This window comes from Fukomys damarensis, unplaced genomic scaffold, assembly GCF_012274545.1.
Source record: "Fukomys damarensis isolate Sample0158 unplaced genomic scaffold, DMR_v1.0_HiC HiC_scaffold_29, whole genome shotgun sequence".
NCBI classification, from domain to species: domain Eukaryota; kingdom Metazoa; phylum Chordata; class Mammalia; order Rodentia; family Bathyergidae; genus Fukomys; species Fukomys damarensis.
The window spans coordinates 19,588,320-19,613,294 of NW_022900941.1; the positions used below are offsets into that span (position 1 = coordinate 19,588,320).

The 24,975-nt window shown below is 34.6% G+C and overlaps 1 protein-coding gene across 1 annotated transcript in view; it reads left to right on the forward strand.

Moving 5' to 3' along the window:
• The window catches only part of Thsd7b (thrombospondin type 1 domain containing 7B), a 718,705-nt gene that overhangs the window by 356,719 nt on the left and 337,011 nt on the right, over window positions 1-24,975 (forward strand). Inside the window, exons 10-11 of the mRNA XM_010606147.2 lie at window positions 12,444-12,573; window positions 15,495-15,598. Of these exons, the coding sequence (XP_010604449.1) occupies window positions 12,444-12,573; window positions 15,495-15,598 (234 nt within the window). The remainder of the gene's footprint in view (window positions 1-12,443; window positions 12,574-15,494; window positions 15,599-24,975) is intronic.

Here is a 24,975-nt window from a genome sequence, read left to right on the forward strand (position 1 = left end):
AACTAAAAGGGAAAAAAAAAAAAAAAAAAAAAAAAAAAAAACCAAAAAACACTGGAGCTGAGGAACTGGATGGAATCCCAATATAGGAAATAAATGGGATCCATAAAAGAGATGCAAAAAGATTTCCAGGAGATTAAAAACTCCACTGAAAGTTTACACAGTGGAGCAAGCCAATGCAAGGAAAGAATTTCAGACATACAAGGTAGGACTGCAATTAGTGACCAGGAAAAGAAAAAAAATTCTTAAAAATAGTAAGGAACCACAAGAAATCAATCCAGCAGTTGCTAGATGATTCCAAGAAAAATAACATAAGACTGATCAGAGTCAATGAAGAAACAGGAGAGAGTGCAGACATTAAAAAGAAAAAATACTCACAGAAGTAATGGCAGAAAATTTACCAAATAGGGGGAAAGAACTTGACATACAGACAAATGAGGCTTATAGGACTTCAACTAGCCATGATAAAAAAAAAAAAAATCTACACATAGGCATATAATAGTAACGATTCCAGAAACCCAACAGAACAAGAAAATTCTACAAGCAGAGAAAATAAACAAATTATACAAAGACAGGCCCATCAGAATCACAACAGACTTCTCGACAGGAAAACCACAAGGCAAGAAGACCATGGAGTGATGTATTTCAAGCCCTAAATAAAACAAACAAACAAACAAACAAAAAAACCTCCAACCCAGATTGATGAACCCTACAAAGCTATCTTTCAAAATTGATGGAGAAATAAGATACTTTCATGACAAAAAACATCTTAGGTACTTCATAAATACTAAACCAGCACTCCATAACTCATGTTAAGAAAACAGAGCAAGCTAAATTATAAAACCTGATGCTGAAACTCAAACTTCTAGAAAAAGAAGAGCAGGACAAACCCAAAGCTTATAAAAGGAAGGATATTATAAAGATCAGTGCAGAAATTAATGCAATGGAGAGTACGAGAACAATATAGAAAAATCAATGAAGCCAAGACTTGGTTCTTCAAAAGAATAAACAAAATTGTCAAACCATTAGCCAACCTTATCAAACAAGGAAAGAAAGGGCCCAAATCCATTCAATTAGGAATAAAAAAGGTGAAATTCAATGGACCCAGTAGAAATCCAGAGGATCATCAACACATACTTTAAGAACCTATACACCAATATGTTGGAAAATACAGAAGAAATTGACAGATTCCTAGATACATATGAATTATCAAAGTTGCTAATATTCTAAATGACCCATTATCAATCATTGAAATTTAAAACATAATAAGAAACATACCAAGTAAGAAAAGCCTGGGCCCTGATTGCTTCACAGCTAAATTCTTCGAGATATATAGAGTAAAGTATTTGTAAATAGGGAAGGGAGGAGGAGGTGAAGCGAGGGCAGGGATAAGGGGGAACAAATGAGAACCAAGACCTGTCCTGTAAAGGTACAAGATCACAATGATGAATGTAACTGTACTGTATACCTAAAATGTACCAATAAATTCAATGTGAAAGAAAAAGACACGTAGAGAGGAACTACTACCACTACTGTTTAAACTCTCAATGAAATTGAAAAGTAAACAACACTCCTAAATACATTCCTGGAAGCAAGTATCACCTTGATCCCTAAAGCAGAGAAAAACCCTACCAGAAAAGAGAACTATAGAACAATTTACTAATAAACATTGATGCAAAAATCCTTAATAAGATACTGGCAAATAAAAAGCAGAAGATTGTCAAGAAGATCATACCACCTGAACAAGTGGGATTCATCCCATGGATTCAGAGATAGTTCAACACATGCAAATCAATAAATGGAATGCACTTATTAATAGAGCCAAGGACAAAAACCACATGATCTTCTCAATAGATGCAGAAAAAACATTTGACAAAATTCAACGCATATTTATGATAGAAATCCTGCAAAACATTGGAATAGACAGTCTCTAACTCAATGAAATAAAATCCATCTATAAAAAGCCAATAGCCAATATCATATTAAATGGTAAAAAAACTGAAATCCTTCACACTAAAAACAGAACAAGACAAGGATGCCCACTATCACCACTTCTGTCAAATATAGTTTTGGAAACATTAGCCAGAACACTAGACCAGAAAAAGAAATAGAATGATTAAAGCTAGGAAATGAAGAAGCCAAATTGTCATTATTTGAAGGTACCATGAGACTTTATATATTAGACCCCAGGAACTCTACCAAAAGTCTTCTAGACTTAATAACCAAATTTAGCAAAGTACCTGGATACAAGATCAACACACAAAAAGCAATAGCTTTCCTGTACATGAAAAACAGACACACTTGGTGTTAAATGGGGCAAACAATTCCTTTCATAATAGCATCCAAAAAACTGAAATATCTAGGAATCAACTTCACAAAAGAAATCAAAGACCTCTACTCTGAAAACTGCAGCATTCTGAAAAAAGAGGCTGAAGAGGATATCAGAAAATGGAAAGACATCCCTAGCTCCTGGGTAGGAAGAATCAACATAGTGAAAATGGCCATACTTCCAAAACTGCTATATAGATTCAATGTAGCCCCAATTGAAATCCCAGCAGTGTACATCACAGACCTTGAGAAAACAAACAAAAATTCATTTGGAACAAGAAGAGATCTGGAACAGCCAAAGCAATTCTAGGCAATAAATAAAAGGTGGGGAGATATCACGCTTTCCAACTTGAAACTATACTACAAAGCTACTGTGATAAAAAATGGTACTGGCAAAGAAACAGACCTGAGGATCAGTGGAACAGATTAGGAGATGCAGAAACAATTCCAGATACACTTAGCCACCTCATCTTCAACAAAGGAGCAAAACATCCTCACTGGAGGAAAGATAGCTTCTTTAATGAATGGTTCTGGAAAAACTAGGTTTCAACTAGCCAAAAATTAAAACTAGACTTTTATCTCTTACCATGCACTAAACAAAAATGGAAATTAATTAAAATGTAAATATTAAAACAGAAGTACCAACTGTGTGGGAAAGAGGTTAAGTAGAACTCTTGAAGACATTGGCATAGGAAAGTATTTTATGAACAAAACCTCAGTTCATGTGAACTAGCACAATCAACCAACAGGTGGGATCTCTTCTCATGAAAAATCTTCTGCACTGCAAGAGAAACCACCAACAGTGTGAAGAGATAACCCACAGTGTGGTAAAAAGATTTTACCAGCTGTTCCTCAGACAGAGGACATATCTATCTAGAATATATAAAGAACTTTACAAGATCAGACCTCCCAAATTTAAAGACCCAGTCCCAAAATGTGCATCTGAAATGAACAGATACGTTTGTCAGAAAAGGAAGTGGAAATAGCAAATAAATATATGAAAAAATGTTTGATATCAATGGTCATTTCAGAGATGCAGTTGATAACAACATTGAGATTCCACCTCACCCCAGAAAGAATGGCTCCTACCAAGAAATCAACCAATAACAAATTCTGGTGGGGCTGCGGGGAAGGAGGATCCCCTGCTCCACTGCTGCTGGGAATACAGACTGGTTCAACCATTGTGGAAAGCAGTACTGAGATAACTCAACGAACTAAGATTGGAGATTCCATTTGACCCAGCCCATCCCCAAAGCATTATCTTTCTGAAAGAATTAAAAGAATCATACCACAGTGATATATGCTCGCCCATGTTCAAAGCAGCATAATTCATGATAGCTAAAACTTAGAAGCACCCCAATAGCCCATCAACAGGAGACTGGATAAAGAACATGTATTTTTTAATATAAAATGGCATACCACTCAGCCATAAAGAATGATAAACCAGAGACATTTATATCTAACTTGATGAACATTGAGGCAATGCTCTTAAGTGAAATAAATAGAGCACCTATGTGTAAATACTGAATAGTTTCTTTAGTGGGAGAAACTGAAAGTGTAAATATGGACCAAAAGTTATAATAAATGATGTGAATTAGGAAGAAACGGTTCGAAGGGGAAGTAGAAGGGGTAGGGTGAAAAAGTAGTGAATGGAATTAACATGAGAAAAAGAAAAATTGGAAACAAAGTCCTTCTAAATAGGGAGGAGTTTAGGGGTTGAAGGGAGGGCAAGGGAATAGGGAATAAAAAAACAAGATGGATTATGTAAAGATGCACATATGTCATTATATACCTTAAATGTACCAGTAAAATCAATAATAATAAAAGACTGTGCCCAGAGGAATGCAACAAATACAAGTCTTGCCCACTGGCAAGACTTCAGTGGCAGTTTTCTCCAAGCAGCCAGGGAGATGTAGCTCTGACTAAGAACAGATCACACCAGTGGCTCCCCAGCCAAAACTAATGTAGAAAAGCTTCTCACCAAGTTCCATCCATATCATTGATGCAATTAAGGGATTCAAATTTGCTGAGAATGTCCAGTTCCATTGGGTAAGTGTTGGAGCTCAGTTGTACACACCTCATTGATCAGCTTTGATTAAAAGGGTGAAGCAGGTTTTCAGGAGACTGACACTGTCTTGCACTTTCACTAATAGGACGCAATTGTAGCTGCTGTATTTTTAACATTGGCACTGAGTATGAGCTCTGGGTCCTCATTTGTGTCTTTGTTTGGCTCTACTATTGAATCAACAAGCAGACACAATCTTGTAGGACCCCTCCCCAATACTTTATTGTTCTCTTTTTGAGAAATCCTCACACCACATACTCATCTGTAACTCAGCCTCATCTATCAGGCAATGCTTGTGTTCACAGGTGCTCTGCAATACCCTTGATTTTTCTATACACTTACATGTCCAATAAATTATAAGCTTAAAGAGAGTCTATATTCTTACTCCAAAGCATTGATTGAATACTTAGGCATCAGGGCTATATACTCATGACATTTTAATTAAGTGTGAATCGCTCCAGTTTACCTAGGTAGAAATTACCCAAAGGTACTCTTTATATACCTTTTTCTTCTACTTTTGCTATCATGGTTCTGAGAAATACAATTTTGGCTTAGTCCATCATAAAGAATCTATAAATATCCCCTGATGCTGGTAGCCCCATATATTTTCTATGTTAAATATGGTTCTTAATTTTAGATTACCATCTTTTCTAAATGTTACTTCTTTTAACTATAATTAATAACTAACATTTCATTATACCTAGTAACCTAGTAATGATAGAATATATATAAAGCAAAACTGAATGAAATGAGTTGTTTATTAATCATAATCATTCTCAAGCAAACATTTATGTTTGCAAGTGTACTCTTTAATTTATTTTTATTTTCCATAGGCCTAATGAGGTGGGAAGTATTACTCACAAAACCCTGTAAGATGACATATATTCCTTCTGCAAATATGGTACTGTTGAATAATCATTTATGAAGAAGCACTATTTCTTTGGAATAGCAAAGGAGAAATTATGTGAACTCCTTGCTTAGGATGTCCCTTCTCTTTTAATCTTTTTTTTTTCAGTTTTAATATTTTATTGGGTACAGGATTTTAAAAGGTAATAATAACAGTGTCAAAATTACTACAATATCTTTCCATAGCCATACCATATAGGCTAACATAAGCCTTCTCATATTTTTCTTTTTTTCTCATTTGTAATATTCTAAAGCCATATGTATCATATAAAATGCCTATTTTCATAGTTTATTTATGCTATTAAACAATTAAATGTGGAAGGAAAGACCTAGTTAATACTGGAAGGGATTTCGGGTTATCTGTGATTTTTACTGGAAAATAAAAACAGGTTACTAAGAAAAAGGAAAAGAAGAGCTATTCCATGTAGCTTTTTGCTCATTATAAATCTGACCATTTAATTGCCAAGAACTCATTATGCTGGTGACCAATTCAAAGTAATTTTGGGGAACACATAAAACACCAAAATAACTTAGAAACTAGATCCAAGTATTTCAAAAGTAATCAACTTTGATATACAAAAGTAGTCAGAGGTGGTTACAAAAGTTCATTTTCTCAGTAAGTCTATAGGCCAGCATAGTTACTTGGTCCAGAGCAAAATAAATGATCATTTTCTTTTGAAACAGTAATAAAACAGTAAGAAAATCATCTTTGTATATAAAGGATCATTGTTGGCTTTAAGAATAATGTAATCACAAACTCTTAAATCCAAAGGCACACAGTAAGTTTCTGCTATTAAAAATTAAAGGAAACTTACCAGTGTAAATGGAGGAGGTGCTCACACTCCTCAAACAAACTTAATTCAGTTTAACCTCACTAGCAAAAATCACTTAGAAACTGTACAAAATTTAAAAAATTTTTAACACATTTAATCCTGCAAAAGCTGGAAGGCAGGATTTTGGAGTGGCATGTGGGTATGGCTAGGAGCTTCTTTAGTTTGATCTAACACATATGAGAGTTGGAAGCTATTCTAGATGACAGTTTTAAATTTCCTGCACATTTGAAGACAAAGTAAGCCAATATACAAACTACCAGTGCACTGGGCATTAAGACTGTACGCACTGGACTGAATATCTTCAAACTGCTTTAAATGATTGGGAGGGGAAGCAAGCCTTGCACTTCCTCCATCAATTTCAACAATCTCTCATGTTAGGGGAGACTAGAGAGGGTAGTACCACAATCTTGTGTAGCCAGAAGGCCACTTAAGGGGTGGGGGAACAATTGTTTTACTAGAAGCTGGTACCTGGCTGACCATGTTCAAGAACAAGAGAACCCTTCCAGAAGTGGAAGCCTTTGGAACATACACAAAAGCGAAACACATGCTATTTTTCCAACAGGAAAAATACCCAGTTGCATTTGAAAACAGAAACCTTATATGGAGCTAATTAGCATTTAAAGGTGGCTATGTAAACTGTGTTCTTTGCATCATCTAGCAGCTGCTGGATTGATTTCTCATGGCCCCTTACTATTTTTTAAGAAATCTCTTTTCATGGTCACTGACTGTAATCCAGTCTTCTGTATCTGATATTCTATCTTCACTTTTACCCAATCTGTTACAAATACTTTCAATTGAGTTTTTAATCTCCTGGATATCTGTTTTAATCTGTTTCATGAATTCCATTTCTTTCCTGTGCTGAACAATCTTCTCTTTTTTATCTGTTTCTGTTCTAGTCTCTAATCCTGTCTCTCATTCTGCTCACTATCTTTGTAGGTAATTGGGAAATTATTTCTGTTTTGAATTTTTCTAGAGCCTCATTCATCTGTCACTTCCTGTGCTATCAGTTCAGAGTGTCTAGGTGTTTGATTATCAGATTTTCCACCTCATTTCCCCCAGAATTTTCCTTTGGTGAGCTTGAAGTCTGGGTTTGGTTTAGGTGTCTCTTCAATTCAAGTCTTGTTGTTGCTGTTGATTTTTGCTTTAATTCCTGGGCTGATACTTCAATATTTCTTATTTTGAGTATCTTTACTACCGAGTTTAGAGCTCTTATGGAATGAATGTTATTCAGAGATATCTTCCAGGTATAGCTGGTCTTTTCAGGCTTTAAGTCTCTGATGAGTCTTAGGCAATCTCATTTTCTATATTCCAGGAAGAACAACTGATTTGATCAATCAAGACACCAAGCACATTGTGCCTTTATTGCTGAGATTTTCTTCACTTTCCCAGTGGGCTTCAATTTTTATTGTGGATCTTCAGAGAGGCCCTCTCTGTTCTTTATTTCTGCTCTATCTTCTGGGTCTCATAACCATGTCCTACACCCACACCCCCTTGTCACCTCTGCAGTGTGGATTCAGATACCTTATGGTCCATGTGATGGTTCTGTTGGCTGGGAGTTGGCTATGTAAACTTTGTGCTACTCCAATGAAGTTCCACTATTACTTCTTTCTTTTTCTTTTTTTATTTTTGAGACATAGTCTCATGATGAAGTTTAGTCTGTCCTTGAACTCACAGCTCCCTTGCTTCATCTTCCTGAGTGTTGGGATGATAGGTGTGCTTCACCACACCTGGCTTCAAGTATTACTTTCAATCTGTTTAAAGGTCACTGAACTCATATAATATTCTGATAATAAGAGTGTAATTCACATTTGTGTTTCTGGACCAATAAACCACACTTTCCTAGAATACAACCTGGGAAATTAGAATCTTGGAGTTAAAAACACATGCTGTGTATTTCAATGTGTTCAGAGTTAATTCAAACCACGTATTTAACAGTTTTGTAATATATGACAAAGGTGAAAGTATCTAGCATTTGTTTGAAGCACATTTTTTTTTTTTTGTATCAGGCTATCAGGGATCAAACTCAGAACCTTTCACTTGTAAGGCAGGCAGTGGCACAACTGTGCTACATCCCCAGTCAACAACATTGTATTTTATATAACACCCTTTACACTATAATGTCTTTTAGTCCGCAACTACTTAGAGACAAAAATGTACTGTGCATCAATTTTAATATAAAAGGATACAAAATTGTCCTTTTCCCTCAAGCCATGTGGGGAAATATTGCTGACCTTTCCCTTTGAATCTTTCAGGATGGTTATTTCTTCTGTGTAACATTATTACACCAGTAAGAAAATCTGTATAATATCTGCATATATCAAGAATTTTAAATATCTGATATGATTTTAGAGTCTGAGTAATTGTAAAATTTCATTAATGGAAAGATCATGGAACTTGATTCATGTCTAGCCCTAGACTTTGAGCAATTACTTTTGTCTTCCCTGTCTATTTTCTTATCTGTGAAATAAGAATAATAATAGCATTCTCATGAGGTGTTGTAATAATAAAGGTATACTGTACATGCAAAATGCCCAGAATTGGAACTGGCATATAATAAGTTAATAATGCCAGGAAATTTTTGTATTACACTTATACATAATCCAGATATGTTATAACTGTAAGACCACTGTTCTCCCCTCACTGTATGTTCTTCCCAAATATCACTTTTATTATGTGATCAGTGAAAAATGTAGGCTTTATTTGCTGTCAACTCTTAAGAGTTTCCTTGGCTTTTCCTCATCCTCTCCTGCCTGAGTTTGAACAATTACATTGGAGGTAAACTCAGACATACACTTCCTTTGTTGCTAGTTACCTCATGGGTTTTTGGAATCACTGTCCTCTCTTGATAGAGAAGTGTTTATCCTGTATTTTCAAAGTACAGTGAGTGGAAAGACCCTTCCTTGACTATTCTGAGGGTACATACTCCCTGTCCTTGAGTTTACTTCAACACTACTAAATTAAGTCTGTTGCGTGTTAACAGCAATTTTGTCATAGGAAGAGGAAAAATCTTTCAAAACAGAATGCTGGATATGACCATTACAAAATTCAAGGAATATGACTCAAAAGATATTTCATGCTTTTTTTGTGATGTTTTTCTATGTCAAGATTCTTCCTTCTTTCTCTTTGAAGTCATACACATTGTTTTTCATTTCTATACAAGGATATTAATTTTCCCCTCTGAAAAAAATCTTACTTCATGTAAACATCTGTTTTTGTCTTAGAATCCATTTTTCTCAGCCTCAATTTAAACAGCTGCATGAAAATCAAACTCCTTTACCCAATAGTTATTAGCTTTTTTACTCAAGAATCAATTGACCTGGAACCCCACCACAAAGGCAGACTGTGTGAGTGTGTATTGTGTATGTGTGGCATGTGCATATGTATTCATGTGTATACATACAGTAAAAGTTCTAATCTCTCAATTTGAAGAGAAAGTATCCATTTCATTTTCTACTGTATTCATCTTTATTTACAGTCTCTTGAGATAATATGTACAATCATGAATTTATATATAAATTCTAAAAATAATATTTTTCAGAATATGTACAGAATTATTGTTGTCCACCCTAATGAATATAGCTTTTAATATATGTGCAGAGCCTTTTAAATTACAGTTTTTATATTTCTGTTTTTATATTTATCACAGGAACTTCAATAGGGACTTCAGTATACTTTAAGAAGGTCTAATTTTAGCAATCCCTTTATTTAATAGTGTCATATTTTCTTTGACCCTATGCTTGCATTTTTCCAGGAAAAAAGTACCCATTAAATGGGATAACTAAGGAAAATTTAATGAAGAGGCAATTTACAAAGAGTGGACACAGTTAATGTAGATTAACAGGGGTTTATGATTTAGTGCCTGGGCTAAGAACAGTCAGGAGCCTAGAAGTTGAAATAAGAAGGCATAATCAGTGAAATCCCAAAACAACAGCTGGAGGAAAGTACCAGTCCATAGTAACTGGCTTTTGGTAGAAGTTGAGAGCCAGCTTGAGCTCGCCCAGAGAGTGGAATGTAGTAAAATAAACACTCTGATCACTCTCTTGCCCTCTTTTTTCTTCCACCATGTTCTGTATTCTTACACTAGCCAGCTCCAAAAGGAATGAATGGGCAAGAAGACCAGTGATGTACTCTCTGCATGGTTGGTTCTTCCCTAGACATAGAACAAACTACAGATGGATAAAGAGAGGATGTGGGGAGCAAATGGAAAAGATCTTGTATATCTCCATTCCTAGTTCAAGATCATAAAATGTGCAAATATGTTGTTTTTTTTCCTTCTCAAGATCTTTTAAAAAAGGAATTATAAAAACCTTAATTTCTTCTTGAAAATAAAAGGAGAGTACCATCATTAGATGGGAGACTATACTCACTTATAGAAAACAGGCATTGATGGACAAAGACTGAGGATTACAGAAACTATGAAAAAGGTACACTGAGCCATGCCCTAGTCTAGCAGGAGGTTGGTAGCAATGGAAGAGAAAGCCAGTTTACCCAGGAGAATTCTGTAGAACATCATGGCTGGCTTGATGAAGGATAAGATCAAGGAGTAGTACTGGAAACAAAGTATAGATTTTTGAAGACTTTAGTAGAGGCATAAAATAGGCATGCAATTATAAAAAAAGAAAGGTAGTGCAAAGTAAATTCTCATCAATTATAAGAGAATGTCAATAGATAATGTCTGAAGTTCATATATCAAGAGGTAATGACATAAGCGTATTATTTATAGATTTGGAGATAACCACAAAAAAACTACATATGGATGCAGAACAATAAAAAGTGTTTCTTCTGAGGAAGCAGACAGAGAGTTGTGCATTAGTTGCTTCTCATTGCAAGCCTTCTTGTATCAATAATTAACAAAATATTAATACATAATTTCAGTAAATGCCCCCTTTCCTCCTTTTGTTTTGTTTCCTTAGTTTACTGGCTTTCTAGAAATTAACTTCTTAACATGGTTATGCCCATTGCCTATCCCAAACCTACTAATTAATTTCATTTTCTCCTACATATTTGCTTTTTTCCATTCTTTTTAGCTTTCATTATGCTCACCCCCTCCCTCAACCCCTCACATACATAAGCACAGAAGCTATACACAAGTACATTCCTTTTAAATGTATTCAATGTATCTTTCTCTTTAAAATCTTTGAACTCCTGCATCTCAGTGCCTTTTTCATAACTCTTTCCTTGGCATGAAATGGTTTTATACTCTATCCTCTTTTTTTTTTTTGTTATTGTTCAGACTTCATGACTCACAATTAAATGGAACTCCTTTGTGAGCTATCTTTCACTTCCAAAGTGTAAGAACATTACTCTTTATTATGTACCCACTTAACACCATATCACTGTTTGACACTGTTCACATTAAACATTGTCTTGTGACATTTGCTTCCCTTTCTTTCTGTTTAATCATGCATTCTGAGGTTCAGAGAATTATGTCTGCATTTCTGGTCTGAATAGTATACCTTGATTAATAATTGAAATAGTTGTTAATTGACTTTGTTGACTCAGAAAAAATTTATTACTTGTGAAATGAGTGAAGCAGTACATTAAAGTGAACATCTGTCATCATTTCACTGAGGTGCCTATTTTCTATTTTTCAGCAAAACCTTAAACTAAATAATATTTTATTTTTTCCCCAATTTTAGCACCTCTTCTCCAAATTTCTAAGTACACATATCTTGGTGGTGAGGTTGTGAGGAAAAATAAATATAACAAAGAACTATATAATAAGAGATTACTATTAAAGTTTTTAGAAGAATTCCATTTTATGTACTGTTTGTGTGTTTTTTGATACCAGTGATTGAACTCAGGAGCTTGTGCTTGCAAGGCAGGCACAGTGCCCCTGAACTAAATCCCAGGCCCAGGAGAGTTCTATTTTATAAATTAGCCATGAGAGGGAAACACAAAGTCAGTTAATGAAACTCTTGTCCCTGAGCTATTTTTTGAGATTAAGGACAATTTCTGTGGTCTTTCAGATCATGTCATGTAATTCTTAAACTATTGGTAAAGAAAACTCTAATTAATGAAAAATACATTCAAACAATGGGAAGCCATTTTGGCCTATGAGAACACAAGTATTTGAAATCGCAATTCCAAAGTATTGTATTTCTCACACAAGTCAGATTGAGCATTAACCCTTATTATTTACCTCTTAGTCACACCTCCTAGGTGACATTCTACATATGCTTATATTCTCTACCTCTCCCTCTCCTTCTCTTACTTCCTCTCCCTCTCTCGCTCTCTCTGTTTCTCTAATTGCTGCCTTGATTTTGATCTCCATCCTAAAAGGGCATTGTAATTTCATTTTTCCTTTACTTCAGGAAATGCTACAATAAAACAGTCTCGATACAGGATTATCATCCAAGAAGCAGCCAATGGAGGCCAAGAATGCCCAGATACCTTATTTGAAGAGCGAGACTGTGAAGATGTCCCATTGTGCCCTATATATCGGTAATTAGCAACTTTTTCAAATTATCATTGGATCTTGGTATAAACCATAACCTATTCTTTCATGAAACATATGATTGTGTAGTGAAAAATAAGCAGAGATAATTTTGTGTATCTTGAAATACTTCAGTGTTTCCCCTTCCCAACTGAATGTATTAAAAAATAGAGTATATGAATGTGTAGTTAGCAGGGAAAAATAAAAAAAAAATTTACTGCAAGCTACTGTACTCGTGCCATGTCTGTAATCCCTATTCAGGATCATGATCCAAAGTGATGCAGAATGAGGTCTTTAAATTGAAGTGATGGTACACACACACACCAACACACACAACACACACTGCAGTCACCTTAGAAGTCCTTAGCCTATTCGCACCTTAAAACTTTTAATAAATAATTAAGAACATATCTGTAATTCCTCAATAATTTATTCTAGTTAAAAATATTGAGTTGTCTGTTTTTATTATACACATAGTTTCAGAAACTACCATTAGAATAAATCTTTATCCTATAGATAAAATATTTTTATAAAGAGAGAAATGAGTAACAATTAAACTGTGTGTGATACTCTGTCTTCCCTCTTGGAAAATTAGACATTATTATTTATACAAACAGTATCTGAGGTTGATCTGTTGAGTGAGAACCTATCTTTTAACATTTGAAAGTTTTCAGTTTGATCAAAACATTTCTTCAAGGGTATTTGGATTAAATTCAATCACTTTTCAGTTTTACTGATTTGAAAAAATAGCTCATGGTTTTAAGAATCATATAATTTTATTAGCACACTTAAAAATATCTTTAGTAAAAATTGCCTAGTATGAATTTCCTAGTATTCAGGAAAATGAAAGTTATTTTTCTTTTCAGGGTAGATGCCATACTTTAGACAAAGTTTGAGTCACTAAGTACAGATGACTATTGATTTTATCATACTTTACTCCCATCATTTCTGACTGATGACCAATTTGGGGAGGATGTAAATAAATAATGTGATCATGCCCAGACTACTGTTTTTTCTCAGTAACCACAGGGCCACTGTGGGAACACTGTCGGTAGTCATCCTCACGCATGTATAACTATTGAAACTTCTGAGTCTGTAAAGAACACTCAAGGAAAGGAGACAAGGGAAAAAATGAACCAAATCAAATAGTATTAAACATTGTTGTGAACTCAAGACTATTAGAATCAGATAAAATCCTGGAAACTATTAGGGGCCATTGCCATTGTCCACGCTCTATTATTCAGTTGCACTTCAATTTAAATATTTATATTTGAACTACTTTTCTATTATTGACCTCCCCTGAAATTGGTTCTTCTATATATGAATTAGATGATTGCATCATGACTCATGATTATAACTCAAAATGTTTCCAAGTAACATAGTTCTTTGTTCCTTAGCAAAATATTTTTCAATTTTGAGCAGTACAGTTCCAGTGTAAATTTTGCTTTCCCCTCCACTGGTATGTTAGGAAAAAAATTATCCTAAGAATCAAGTTATGGTAGATTGTTATCATTAAGTGGAATAAAAATGTCTAAATTTTTATGAAAGTGACATCTCTCAGTACATTAAATAAGCTGACAAAGGGGCAAACAGTATGACAACCTTTATCCCCATATACAGTTGGTAGTAGGGTGCAAGCAAGCATCTATGGCTAAGTAGCCAGAGACTTAGGTTTGAAAATAGGCCTGAACTGAATAGGGCCATCTCAGACTATCACTTACTCTCTTGGAACTGAAGATCATTATCCCAAAGCTGAGAGTTTAACAAAGGTGTTCTGAAAACTCCTGTTATTTTCAGTCTATGCAGCAAACTAAATTAGATTGAATACCTTGTATTCATTTTCTTTAGAAAGCCTGTGTAGAGTTAACTTAAACTATATGAATAAATGACATATCAGATGAAAAATTGGCTTGCGCTGCATGAATCTATGCAGGTGAAAAGGAAATTTCCAAGTATTTAAAGTTGAGATAATTTCATTAGATGTGACTTTTTTTTGGTTAGTTAGTTAGTTCCTGCTTTTCCCCAACTACTCAATTATTTCCATTATGGATATCACTTGAATTAGGGCAATTCTACTTTACTTTACATTTCTATTTCATTTTTGGATGTATGTCATCAGATATTGGCTTATATGAAAAACTATAAAATACTGTAAGTAAAAGAAGAGTACATGTGGTTAGATCTAGGACTTGGGGTTTCTGGAGTATTGTCAGGGGCTGTCATAAGAGCAGAAGTCATAGTTTTCCCTGTGAGTTGTAAAAGTAGAGTTTTATTAACCTTAAAAAAAGAAAAAGAAAAACAGTGGAAACTAGGTCTCTTCCTTAGAGATTGTTTCTTCAAAGCAATAAAAATCTTGGTATTTAACCACAGGTTCATCCATTCCTCTCCCCTCTGATGAACTATCAGGTAAAATGTGTCCCCCAAATTCCCCTTCACTCTTCATTCTATGGCTTATTGAGATATATGAATTAATTCTTAGTCCTAAAAAGCACAACACAGAAATATTTTGGCACTGAGGTTAAGTGTGAGTGTTTCCACCTCATGCTTGCAGATGTCTGAACTTTAATTCTCTAATGTTGTAGAAGGTCATAGGCATTTTCTATTTTTAAAAGGTTTTGTAATGAGTCAGATTGATCTGTGCTCCTGTTGCTTTTTATTGCTACTTTTCTCTACAAACTGAAGTTTATTTTCAAACAGTTGAAATTCTGAAAAATAAACAAAAGATTTACTGCATTTACCATGAATCAGAGTAGCATAGGCTATTGTCATCCAAAGTGCTTCCCAAGGCTTGATTTTATGAGGGTTTCAAGTACATTTTTATCGAATTATTGGCTTTATGTTTTTGTATTTCAGAATATATGTTTCAATGATTTACTGTGTATGTTTGTCACAGGAACAAGTTCTAGTTTGCTGTTCTTTGTAATCGCAGGTGGAAGCCACAGAAATGGAATCCTTGTGTCCTTGTGCCAGAGTCAGTCAGACAGGAAATAATGGGCACGAGTGAGGCCTGTGGAAAGGGGCTGCAAACAAGAGGTAAGGGAATTGTAATAAAGTTTCCTATGCATGTGTAACTTCAAGTCATGTTACTCTTATAATGTGTTATTTATTTTTGTATTTGAGTAAATTGTCGAATGCGTTATTCATATGTTATCAGTGATTCTGCATCTGGTATTAGTTAATGTTGATATCTAAGCAGCATCTTTTAACTAGGACGAGCCAGTGTACCTGAGGACTACAGTAATGTTGAAAATATCTGTTCTTAGTCAAAGTAGACCCTGTGTTGATGTTGTAAAAATTCATACCAGAGGGGCTGGGGATTTAGCTCAGTGGTTTGGTGGGCTGTCTTGCAAGTGCAAGGACCCAAGTTCAATCCCCAGTACCAAAAAAAAAAAAAAAATCATACCAGATATCAGTCAAGGAATATAGATATATCAAATTAGACCAAAAGCATACATTACATTTTTATACACTATACTTTTTAGACACTGATTAAACACATGAATATAAGAATAGCAAATTGATTAGCTAATTCTAATGATCATGGGCTAAGCATAATTATGGTGCACATATTTACTATGCATTCTGTATATAATATGCATAGAAAGGAACTATTAGAGTTTCTAGACAGCATTACAAAGAGTCTCTGGATCTGCCTAGGAGTACCTTTTATTATCAGTGTCTAGAAAATGTGACCAACCTCTGAAAATCACTTAAAAATGCATTAGAATGCTTACTTTCTGTTTCTTTCATAATCCAGGTACTAATAATATAAGGCTTAATAAGAAGTTCTTTATTCTAAAAACCTACTCACTTCATGTCAGTAAATGGGTGTATGCAGCAAAATAATACATGGTGGGGCCAGTTACATTGTACTGGTTTATAAATAGTGCTCCTTTTAAGGATATAGTTAGAATTAAGTTTCTCTTTATTTTTCAAAAGCTATAATTTGGAAATTATTTCCCTGGAAAGACATTTACAAATGTGCATTTTTCCTGGAAAAACATTTACAAATCATTGGCTGGGTAGCTTGACTTTGTGTAAATTACAAGAAGGGACAAATTTCTTCATTATAATATTTTACTTCCATATATCACAAAATAGTATGATGTTTTAACAGACTTTTGTCTACTTTCTGCTGGAAAATTGCCATAGAATATGCAGAAGCCCTTTAAAAATGGTACCTTTGTGTAGTAAACAGTTTAAATCAAAATGGGACCTGAATTTTGCAACTTTGTAATACTAGAATACCTCAATGGCTGGTTTTTATTACAAAATCATGCAGGAGATTGTGCAGAAGTGTTGCCTCTAAATAGAATCCTTTATATAGGATCTTGTTAAATGAAAAGAAAATTATTTCCTCTGTCCTAGAGTCTTCTTTGGATTCTAATTTAAATGGATTTCTAGCTGGATGATCTGTATTTACTTTCTTAGACTAGTCAAGTACCTGGGTTTTTCCTAAATTAAACCCCAACATTAGAGAACTCCTGGTACTTAGTTGGTGGCAATTTGCACTTTTAAAGTAGTAGGATAGGTTGTCAATTTTAACACAATGGAGGAAAGTCATTTCTATCCCCATCTTTTCTTTAAAATTACTTCAAAACCACCAAAGAAAACAGGAACAATGACACATATTAAATATCAACAAGGTCTTTATAAAACTGTTCCAAAGAACAAGGAGCCCAATAAGCTTAGTTTCATATCACTTAGGAGCCATCCGTAATCTAAATCACTCTGTATGGATTTAGAAATTGAATGGAGATCAGTACTTTGCAGGACAATGTTATTCCCAAGTGCTGATAGGAATGAGGTTGTGGAGGCTGAAGACGAAGAGAGTAGTCTGGCTTACACAACTTGAGAAATACAGGGTCTGCAGAAGAAAGTGGTCATTCCTAACACTTCCTGTTCTTGTAGGAACCTGCAGGTGTATTGTCTGGAGATACAGTACCCAAGCTGTTGTGATCTTTCAGTAGTAGAACTAGGATGGTGGAATGAGGAGCTAGATTGGATATCGGGAAGATGAAGGGGTCTGTTTAGGGAATATAAACTCCTCAGTTCCTTTCTTTCTCCTGTATCAGCATGCTGCCTGGTTAGATTTCACACATGCCCTTTTCTGTCCCATTCCCGTACAGGAGACTGGCCTACATCTTCTATCGAATACCGGTCCTGAAAGTAATACTTAGGAGTCTTTGATGTAAAAAACAGAAGGACCTTGAATATTCTTGCAATATCCACCAGACAACATGCCATCACAAACTTGAAAATTAATCCACTTTTAGTCCCTCCATATATTAATGGTCAGTTATCTATCATTAGATATTTAGTGAGGAAAAACTTCTGCAATGAAACAAAATAAATAAGTAGTAGAAGGGTAAAAAATCAGAAAATATATGGAGGAAGTTGAACAGCAAGTGACAAGAGTTGCAGAGGGGGAAAAAAACAATACAGGAAGATTATTAAACAATATAAGAAAAAAATTCCATTATGGAAGATTTAAGTCTCTTGATTAAAAGTTGTTAAAGTGATTAAAAGAGACCAACATTGAGGCTCATCAGTGTGAAATTTTGGAACCATATGACGTGGCATGATCTTCAACCTTTCAAAATGAATAAAATCATATCTTGAGATCATTAACCTTCTCAGACTCAGCACTGGAAAGTAGAAGGAAATAGAGCAATGCCTTCCAAATGCTAAATGAGAATGATTTTTAACCTATTAGTCCATATCAAATTACTTTTAAAGTATTAGAGTAAGATAAGAATATTTGTAGAAAACAAAAATCTCCAAAACTTTACCCTCAATGCATCCTGCCTCTAGAAGCTAGTAGAGGATATGTTTTACCACAGATGAGCAAACTAGAATCTATGGGTAGGCCTCTATTCTGCCCAAGAGAAGTTACATTGCAAAGAAGAAAGAGAAGGGAACTCTAGGACCAAAGAGGTATACAGGCTTACAGAACTGCCAATTTGGATGAGAGCAAATGATCTAGACAGTGTCAGAAAGGAGATCATAAAATAAAAATGAAGAGAGCAAACTACTTGTCAGATTTGACCTGGGAAGTTATAATGAGAAGTATTCCCCAGGTGTGGGGGTACTTGCCCAGACTTAAAGAAAAGTTTACAAATAAAATGTGAAGGATCCTCAAAAAATTCAGTTGTAAATAGAAGTGTAGTCACAATATGTTCTCAGTTCTCCTATAAGCATTATATTAAATATTAAATTATGTATTCAAACAGTCATTGTGTTTCAACAATATTGAGAGTTTGTTAACTAGACCTTGGAATAGGTGTCCTACTCCCAGGTAAAAGGACAAATTGTCCCTAGAGCCTTAGGGAGCATGGCCTTGATGACATCTTGGTTTTATATATTGGGACTCCAGACTGTGATATAACAGTTTCTCTATTTTTTTTTCAGCCACCCATGTGTGATAATTTGTTATATTATGGTAGCCCTAGAAAACTAATGTTGTTAATTTTACTATGAGGTTCTTCTGCTGCTGCAAGGAATCTTACCTATGGAAGTTCTTTGAGGTTTGGATTGTTATTGAGCTCTTCCAGAGTTTGTGTTCATCCATTTCTGTGGAGGTCCTATCTTTCTGGAAAAACTAATTTTCTGCGTGAAGATTTTTTTTTTTTGTAGCACAGAGGGAACATGAATTTAGAACATATAACCATAGGAAAGTCAGCTTGTGTTTATACATTTCATGAACCAATTTTTCCACTTGCAATGCTAAGTTTTACGGTTGCATGTGACCTCACAGGGACCCTTTGTCTGGGTAGTCTATTGATAACTAGGACAACCTTAATGCCCGAGGACTAGCCTTGTGGTCATTGCATCTAGTGTGTATTCTCTAAAAGAGTGTCTACAGTAGGCTTCAATATTTTTTATCAAGCCATGAAGTTGGAAACTTGAAACTATAGGATTTGTTAGACACTTTCAGAATGAAGGTTTTCTTCCTTTCTTACCCTATAGGGTACTATAAGTTTGTTTTGTTTGGGGTTTTATAGATTCTTTTCTTTTGAGCCAACCCAGCAATAAATTTGGAAGATATTTACTTTATCTAATGTCTATATTTTTTTTTGATTTTTTTCTTTTTATTGAGTTTATTGGTACAATCTAGGTATACAATACAATTACATTCATCATTGGAATTCTGTACCTTTACATAATAGGTCTTGATTCTCATTTTTTTCCCCTTGTCCCTGCCCTCCCTCCACTCCCTCCTCCCCTCCCCATTTACAAACACTTTATTTCCATTTTTTCAGTTTCTCATATTTTTTTCCTCTCCCTTATTACCTTTCCCCCACCCTTCCCATTTTCCCTACACCTTTAGCCCTTTACTTCCTATTTCACATTATTAATTGTCTCATTAGGATCCTGTGTACTATTATAGTTTTTCACACCAAAGAAACTATTCAGTATTTCAGTTAAAGAAATCTCTGTATGAACATTAAAAATAGGGAATCCTGAAATAAAACTAAAAAGGAAAGTAAAAGTAGCAGGGGAAAATACTAATGCCTATATTTTTAGCAGATGAATCTTTTAGGATTTGTAAGTCATTATAAGCACTTGTTGTTTTATTTCATTGTTGTTGATATGTTTAATTGGTATACAGTTAAAATTTCATTTATGTAATACTTTTATACTTAAGAAAGAGGAAAAGAGAAAGGAGAACATTTAGAATTACAGCTGTAGCTCAATCTATATTGTCTATGAGGAAATGCAATTTCAGGAATTTTATTGTCCCAGTTATCCCATCTTCATGAGGATTCAGACATTTTTCTGCCCAGTTCCCTATGTTTATTCTGGATAGAGAAAGAATAGTGGTTCAGTTTCTATGGAGTATAAAAGAATAAAAATTAAGAAACATACATATTCTAATACTTTGAAGATACTGCCCTTTAAAAGGCACAACATTAAGACTAAGATAAAAAGAAAAGATGCTGGCTTTCCACAAAATGTGAATTAGTCTGTGAACTGATTCTTATTTTGTTACACACGCTGACTACTTTAAAAGTGGCTCAATGGACTTCCATTAGCATTTTTCTTTTGGTTAGTATTTTCATCTCACTCATCAGCTTGTAAAAATTCTTCATCAGCAGAAAGGCTCAACTCTGTGGCACTGCAATGGATGCAGAGTAAGCACTGGCAATTGAAGTTATCTTGTACAACATGGACTTGACTTTCTTAAAGTACTGGCATCCTTTTTTTAAAAGTTACTGCTACTGAATAATGTCCATACAGACCACAATATGAAAGCTTCTTATCACCACTGTGATGCTTAACCGGAATTATCAGCTTGATTGACTTGGGCTGTCTAGGAGAGGAGGGAAGTACTCTCTGGGCTTTTTTGGTGTGGTTCACAGAGGCACGTCCTAGGGCTCTACATCTTTCCCTTACCCCTTCCTCTCTGATGCTATTCTCCTGCTCTGCTTCTAAACCACCACGAACTAAGCAGGCTTTTTCCACCATGGTCTTCTCCCATGATTTTCCTTGGGGCCACAGGGAACAATGGCCTGCATCTCCTAAAACCTTGAGCCAAATTAAACCCTCTATTCCTTTAAGTTGTATGAAGTTGGTATTGTGTCCCAGGGACAGGAAAACTAATACATCCATGAAATCATTTTATTCTTTCTTAGTAAGTTTTCTCACAGTGAATACATAGTTTTTCTCATGCAATAGTTTTGATGGAATATATGTGTTTATTTTGCATTCAAAATGTATCTTTAGAAAGGTGCTTTTCCATTTAAAAAATGGGTGCAAGATTCAATTTCAGAGTAAATTTTGAGTTGGTTTTACCATTGAAGAAGGAATGGAATAAATTTAGGTAGAAAGGGGGTAAGGGAAATGGTGATTCATTGACTTAATAGTATGATGATAATACCTAGTATCTAAAAACACGTATATTTGTGCATTTTTGCCGCTGTAGCAAGATGTTTTATTTCATGCTTTTTCATAGTCTAATTTCTTCCTAAATTTTAATATGTGATTTAAGAATTAATCTATGTCATTTTCCAAGATTATATAAATTATATAAACACTGTTATATATCATATAAAACTAAAGTAAGTAAATAAATTACATGAACTGAATTCAGAGGAAAGTATTCATATTGTTGGTCTAGATACTCTAATTTTTTGCCTGAAAATTGTTCTTAAGTGATATTGACTTCATGGAGAGAAAATGAGAATTAAAAATGCCAACCCACAATTAACTCATCAGCCATCTAGAAAACATGCAGAAATACAATGAAGAAGTCATCCAAGTTGGCCTGTCAATAAAATGCTAAAATAGTCAATCAGTGCATTAGCTTTCCATTGCTGTGACAAACTGCCTAAAATAATCAAGTCAAAGGAGAAAAGTCTTATTTTGGCTCAGTTTCAAAGGTTACAGACTATAGTCAGTTGGCCCATCACCTTTGTGTTGTAATGATGCAGAGCACTATAGAGAAATACATGACAGAGGCCATTGCTCACTTCTTGGCAGTCAGGAAGTAAAAAGACAGACTTGAAGGTACCTCAATCCCAGTATCCCCTCAGAGGCATGCCAACAGTGACTCGAGTTCTTGCAGGTAAGCCATCTCCTAAAAGTTCCATTATCACCTATTAGCCACCAGTTGGGGACCACACCTTTAACACATGAGCCTTTGAGTGATATTCAACATCCAACATATTTCAGTCAGCTAGTCAAGCTTTTTTCTATGAAGTCAGGTGTCTTTTTTAGGAGACAAAGAGGGTACATTTCTGAATGATCCTACTTTTATTCTCCATATGGGGGAAAACTTTATTAACTTTATAATGAATAGGTTCATTTTGTCATAGTGGTCTGCATAGATCAGAAAAAGTCATTTCAGTAGGTTAAGAAAGTGAAACAAATATATGGGTTTTAACTGTAATTCAGTATAGTAATAGCCATAGACAGATATTCACAATCTTTTTTTTTCCCTCATGAGTTTATTGGTACATTTTAGGTATACAGTACAGTTACATTCATTATTGAGATCTTGTACCTTTACATGACAGGTCTTGGTTCTCATTTTTTCCCCTTGAGTCACAATCTTTTTTGCTTGATTTTTTATAAATAATTTTTTTTTGTCACAGGAGGGGGCAGGATTTACTGGGAAGGTAAATATTTTCTTTTCACTTCAAAAGGTACAGGAGAAAACCTGTACTAGCTATGGGATGTGGGCATCTTCAGTAGGAAGTGGGAGTTAGGGACAAATTACAGCCAACCACGGGCATCCCTTCCCCCTATGTCACTCTGTTAAGTGAGAAAAAACATCTGGATATTTCTTTCTGGTAAAATTAATGAAGAGAGGGTGTGACCCAACTTCCCAGCTCAACATGCTGTACACTCTGATCTAAATAACAATCAAACTCTTATGTAAACCTTATCTTGTTAATCACTTTTGTGTGGCTATTTTTAATAGTTGTGTTCATTACATAGGAAAAATTATCAGACTTCAGGATTCACTGAATTCAAGAATATTCTTGGGAGCTTTTAATTTCAGTTCTGACATCAATATCAGAATAGTCTTTTGACAGTCAATTTTTTATCAATTTATTTTATTAATTGGCTCCAATATCAAATGATTAATTTTTAACATTTTAAGGGACTTTAAAGTATCTCTCTTAAATACAGTTGCTGAAAGTGTGAAAATAAGGAAAATTAGGTTAAATATAGAAATAAAATTAACAATGTAAAGTGAATCTCAAAATTAAAATATCCTCAGGTTATAACAAAAGAGTAGATTATCATACGGTAGGTACAGGTTTGAAAAGTCAAATATTAGATTCAGAGCAGAGATTGCATTTTAATATAAGTGAATAATGATTATGAGAAGCATTTTTCATTTCCTTTAAATGTTTCAGGGTAGGATTATCTTTGTTGCTTTCATGGTTACACCATTGCTTAAAGGTAGAATATGAGTATTTTTAAAATCTGTGATACATTAAAAATAAATATTGCAGGAGATGGGCAACCTAAGGCATGCCACTTTTGTTACAAAATTTTTACTCTCTTCAGATCCAGAGGGCTATCTTTCAGTAACCACTTTATTTTTAATGTAATAATCTAGATACAAAGGATAGAGCAATTCTTTCTCCCACCTTTACCTCACTTAACATTCTCAGCATATATTTTTCTGGTGAAGTGGATGCTTATGATGAGGGTGGGCAGGAGGTAAATGTTTTTCAATTGTTAGATGGGGTCACTTGCAAAACTGAATGAGAAATTTCTCTTCTAGCCATGTGGTTCTTGGTTGGAAAGCTACCTTCCTTTTGGGAATGCTAATGTGAATTTCAAAGTCTACTAAAACTGTAAATATCATAAGATTACATGTCTGTCATCCAGGACCAAAATTTGTGTCTTCAAATTGGTTCATCTCCTTTGGATTTCCTTACTTCTGGTGTCACTAAGCTCACAGTATTAGTTTCTGCTCAACTTAGGCAGTAGCTCAGAATTGTTTCAGGAGGGATAGTTTGTGCATTTCTAAAGAAAATAAAAACAGCAAACCTCCTTCCAGGTAACAGCAAGAGAACAACAAAGAGAAGCCAGCACTTGCAGTAGTGATCATAAACTCTAACAGAGAGCTGGACACATGTAATTCTAGCACTGTAGGAAAATGAGGGGGAAGGACCACAAATGTATCTGTGCCCAGCCTGGGCAACTTAGTGTCTTAGTAGACCCTGTGTCAAACAAAAAGGCCCTGAGTTCAATACCCAGGGGAAATAATTAAAAAAGAGAAAAACTAGTACAGGAATGTCCTATGGAATTCAAACATGCAAAGGCTGCAAAACACTATCTATTTAAGGCCATTCACGTTATAAAGGATTCACATGATGGTAAGTACAAATACAAGAATGACATTTTCAAATCTAAGTATATAGGGAATGAGACTTAAAAACTGACTAAAGTCAATTAAATTCAACATACGGCAATTTGCTTCATAGCAGGATTTAAAGACTAAGAACCAACAGTAGGAAGGGTGACGGTTAGTGTAGTCTTTGTAATTATGCCAGAAGGAGTTTTGAAAGGCTGTACTAGAATAATAATGTTGGAAATGGATTAGAAGGAACACACATAAAAGGCATTTTAAGAAAAACGTCAATTGTACTTAATAGCTAATCTTATGTACAGAGCAAAGAATAGTGATGAATTGAAAGAACTCTGACTTCAGCTCAACATGAATGAGATGATAATGATATAAAAAGTTGACATAAAATGTACATACAACACACATAGAGTGTGAGAGAGTCAGCACTTGATTAGGGAAGAGTAATGATTTATATATATTTGAAACATTATTTGGAATACGAAATAAAGTTTTTGGCAATAGTCTCTTTAGCAATAGTCAGTAGAGGTAGTCTCAGCAAAGTAATTTTAGGATTTAAAAAATCACTTTTGGATCCAAG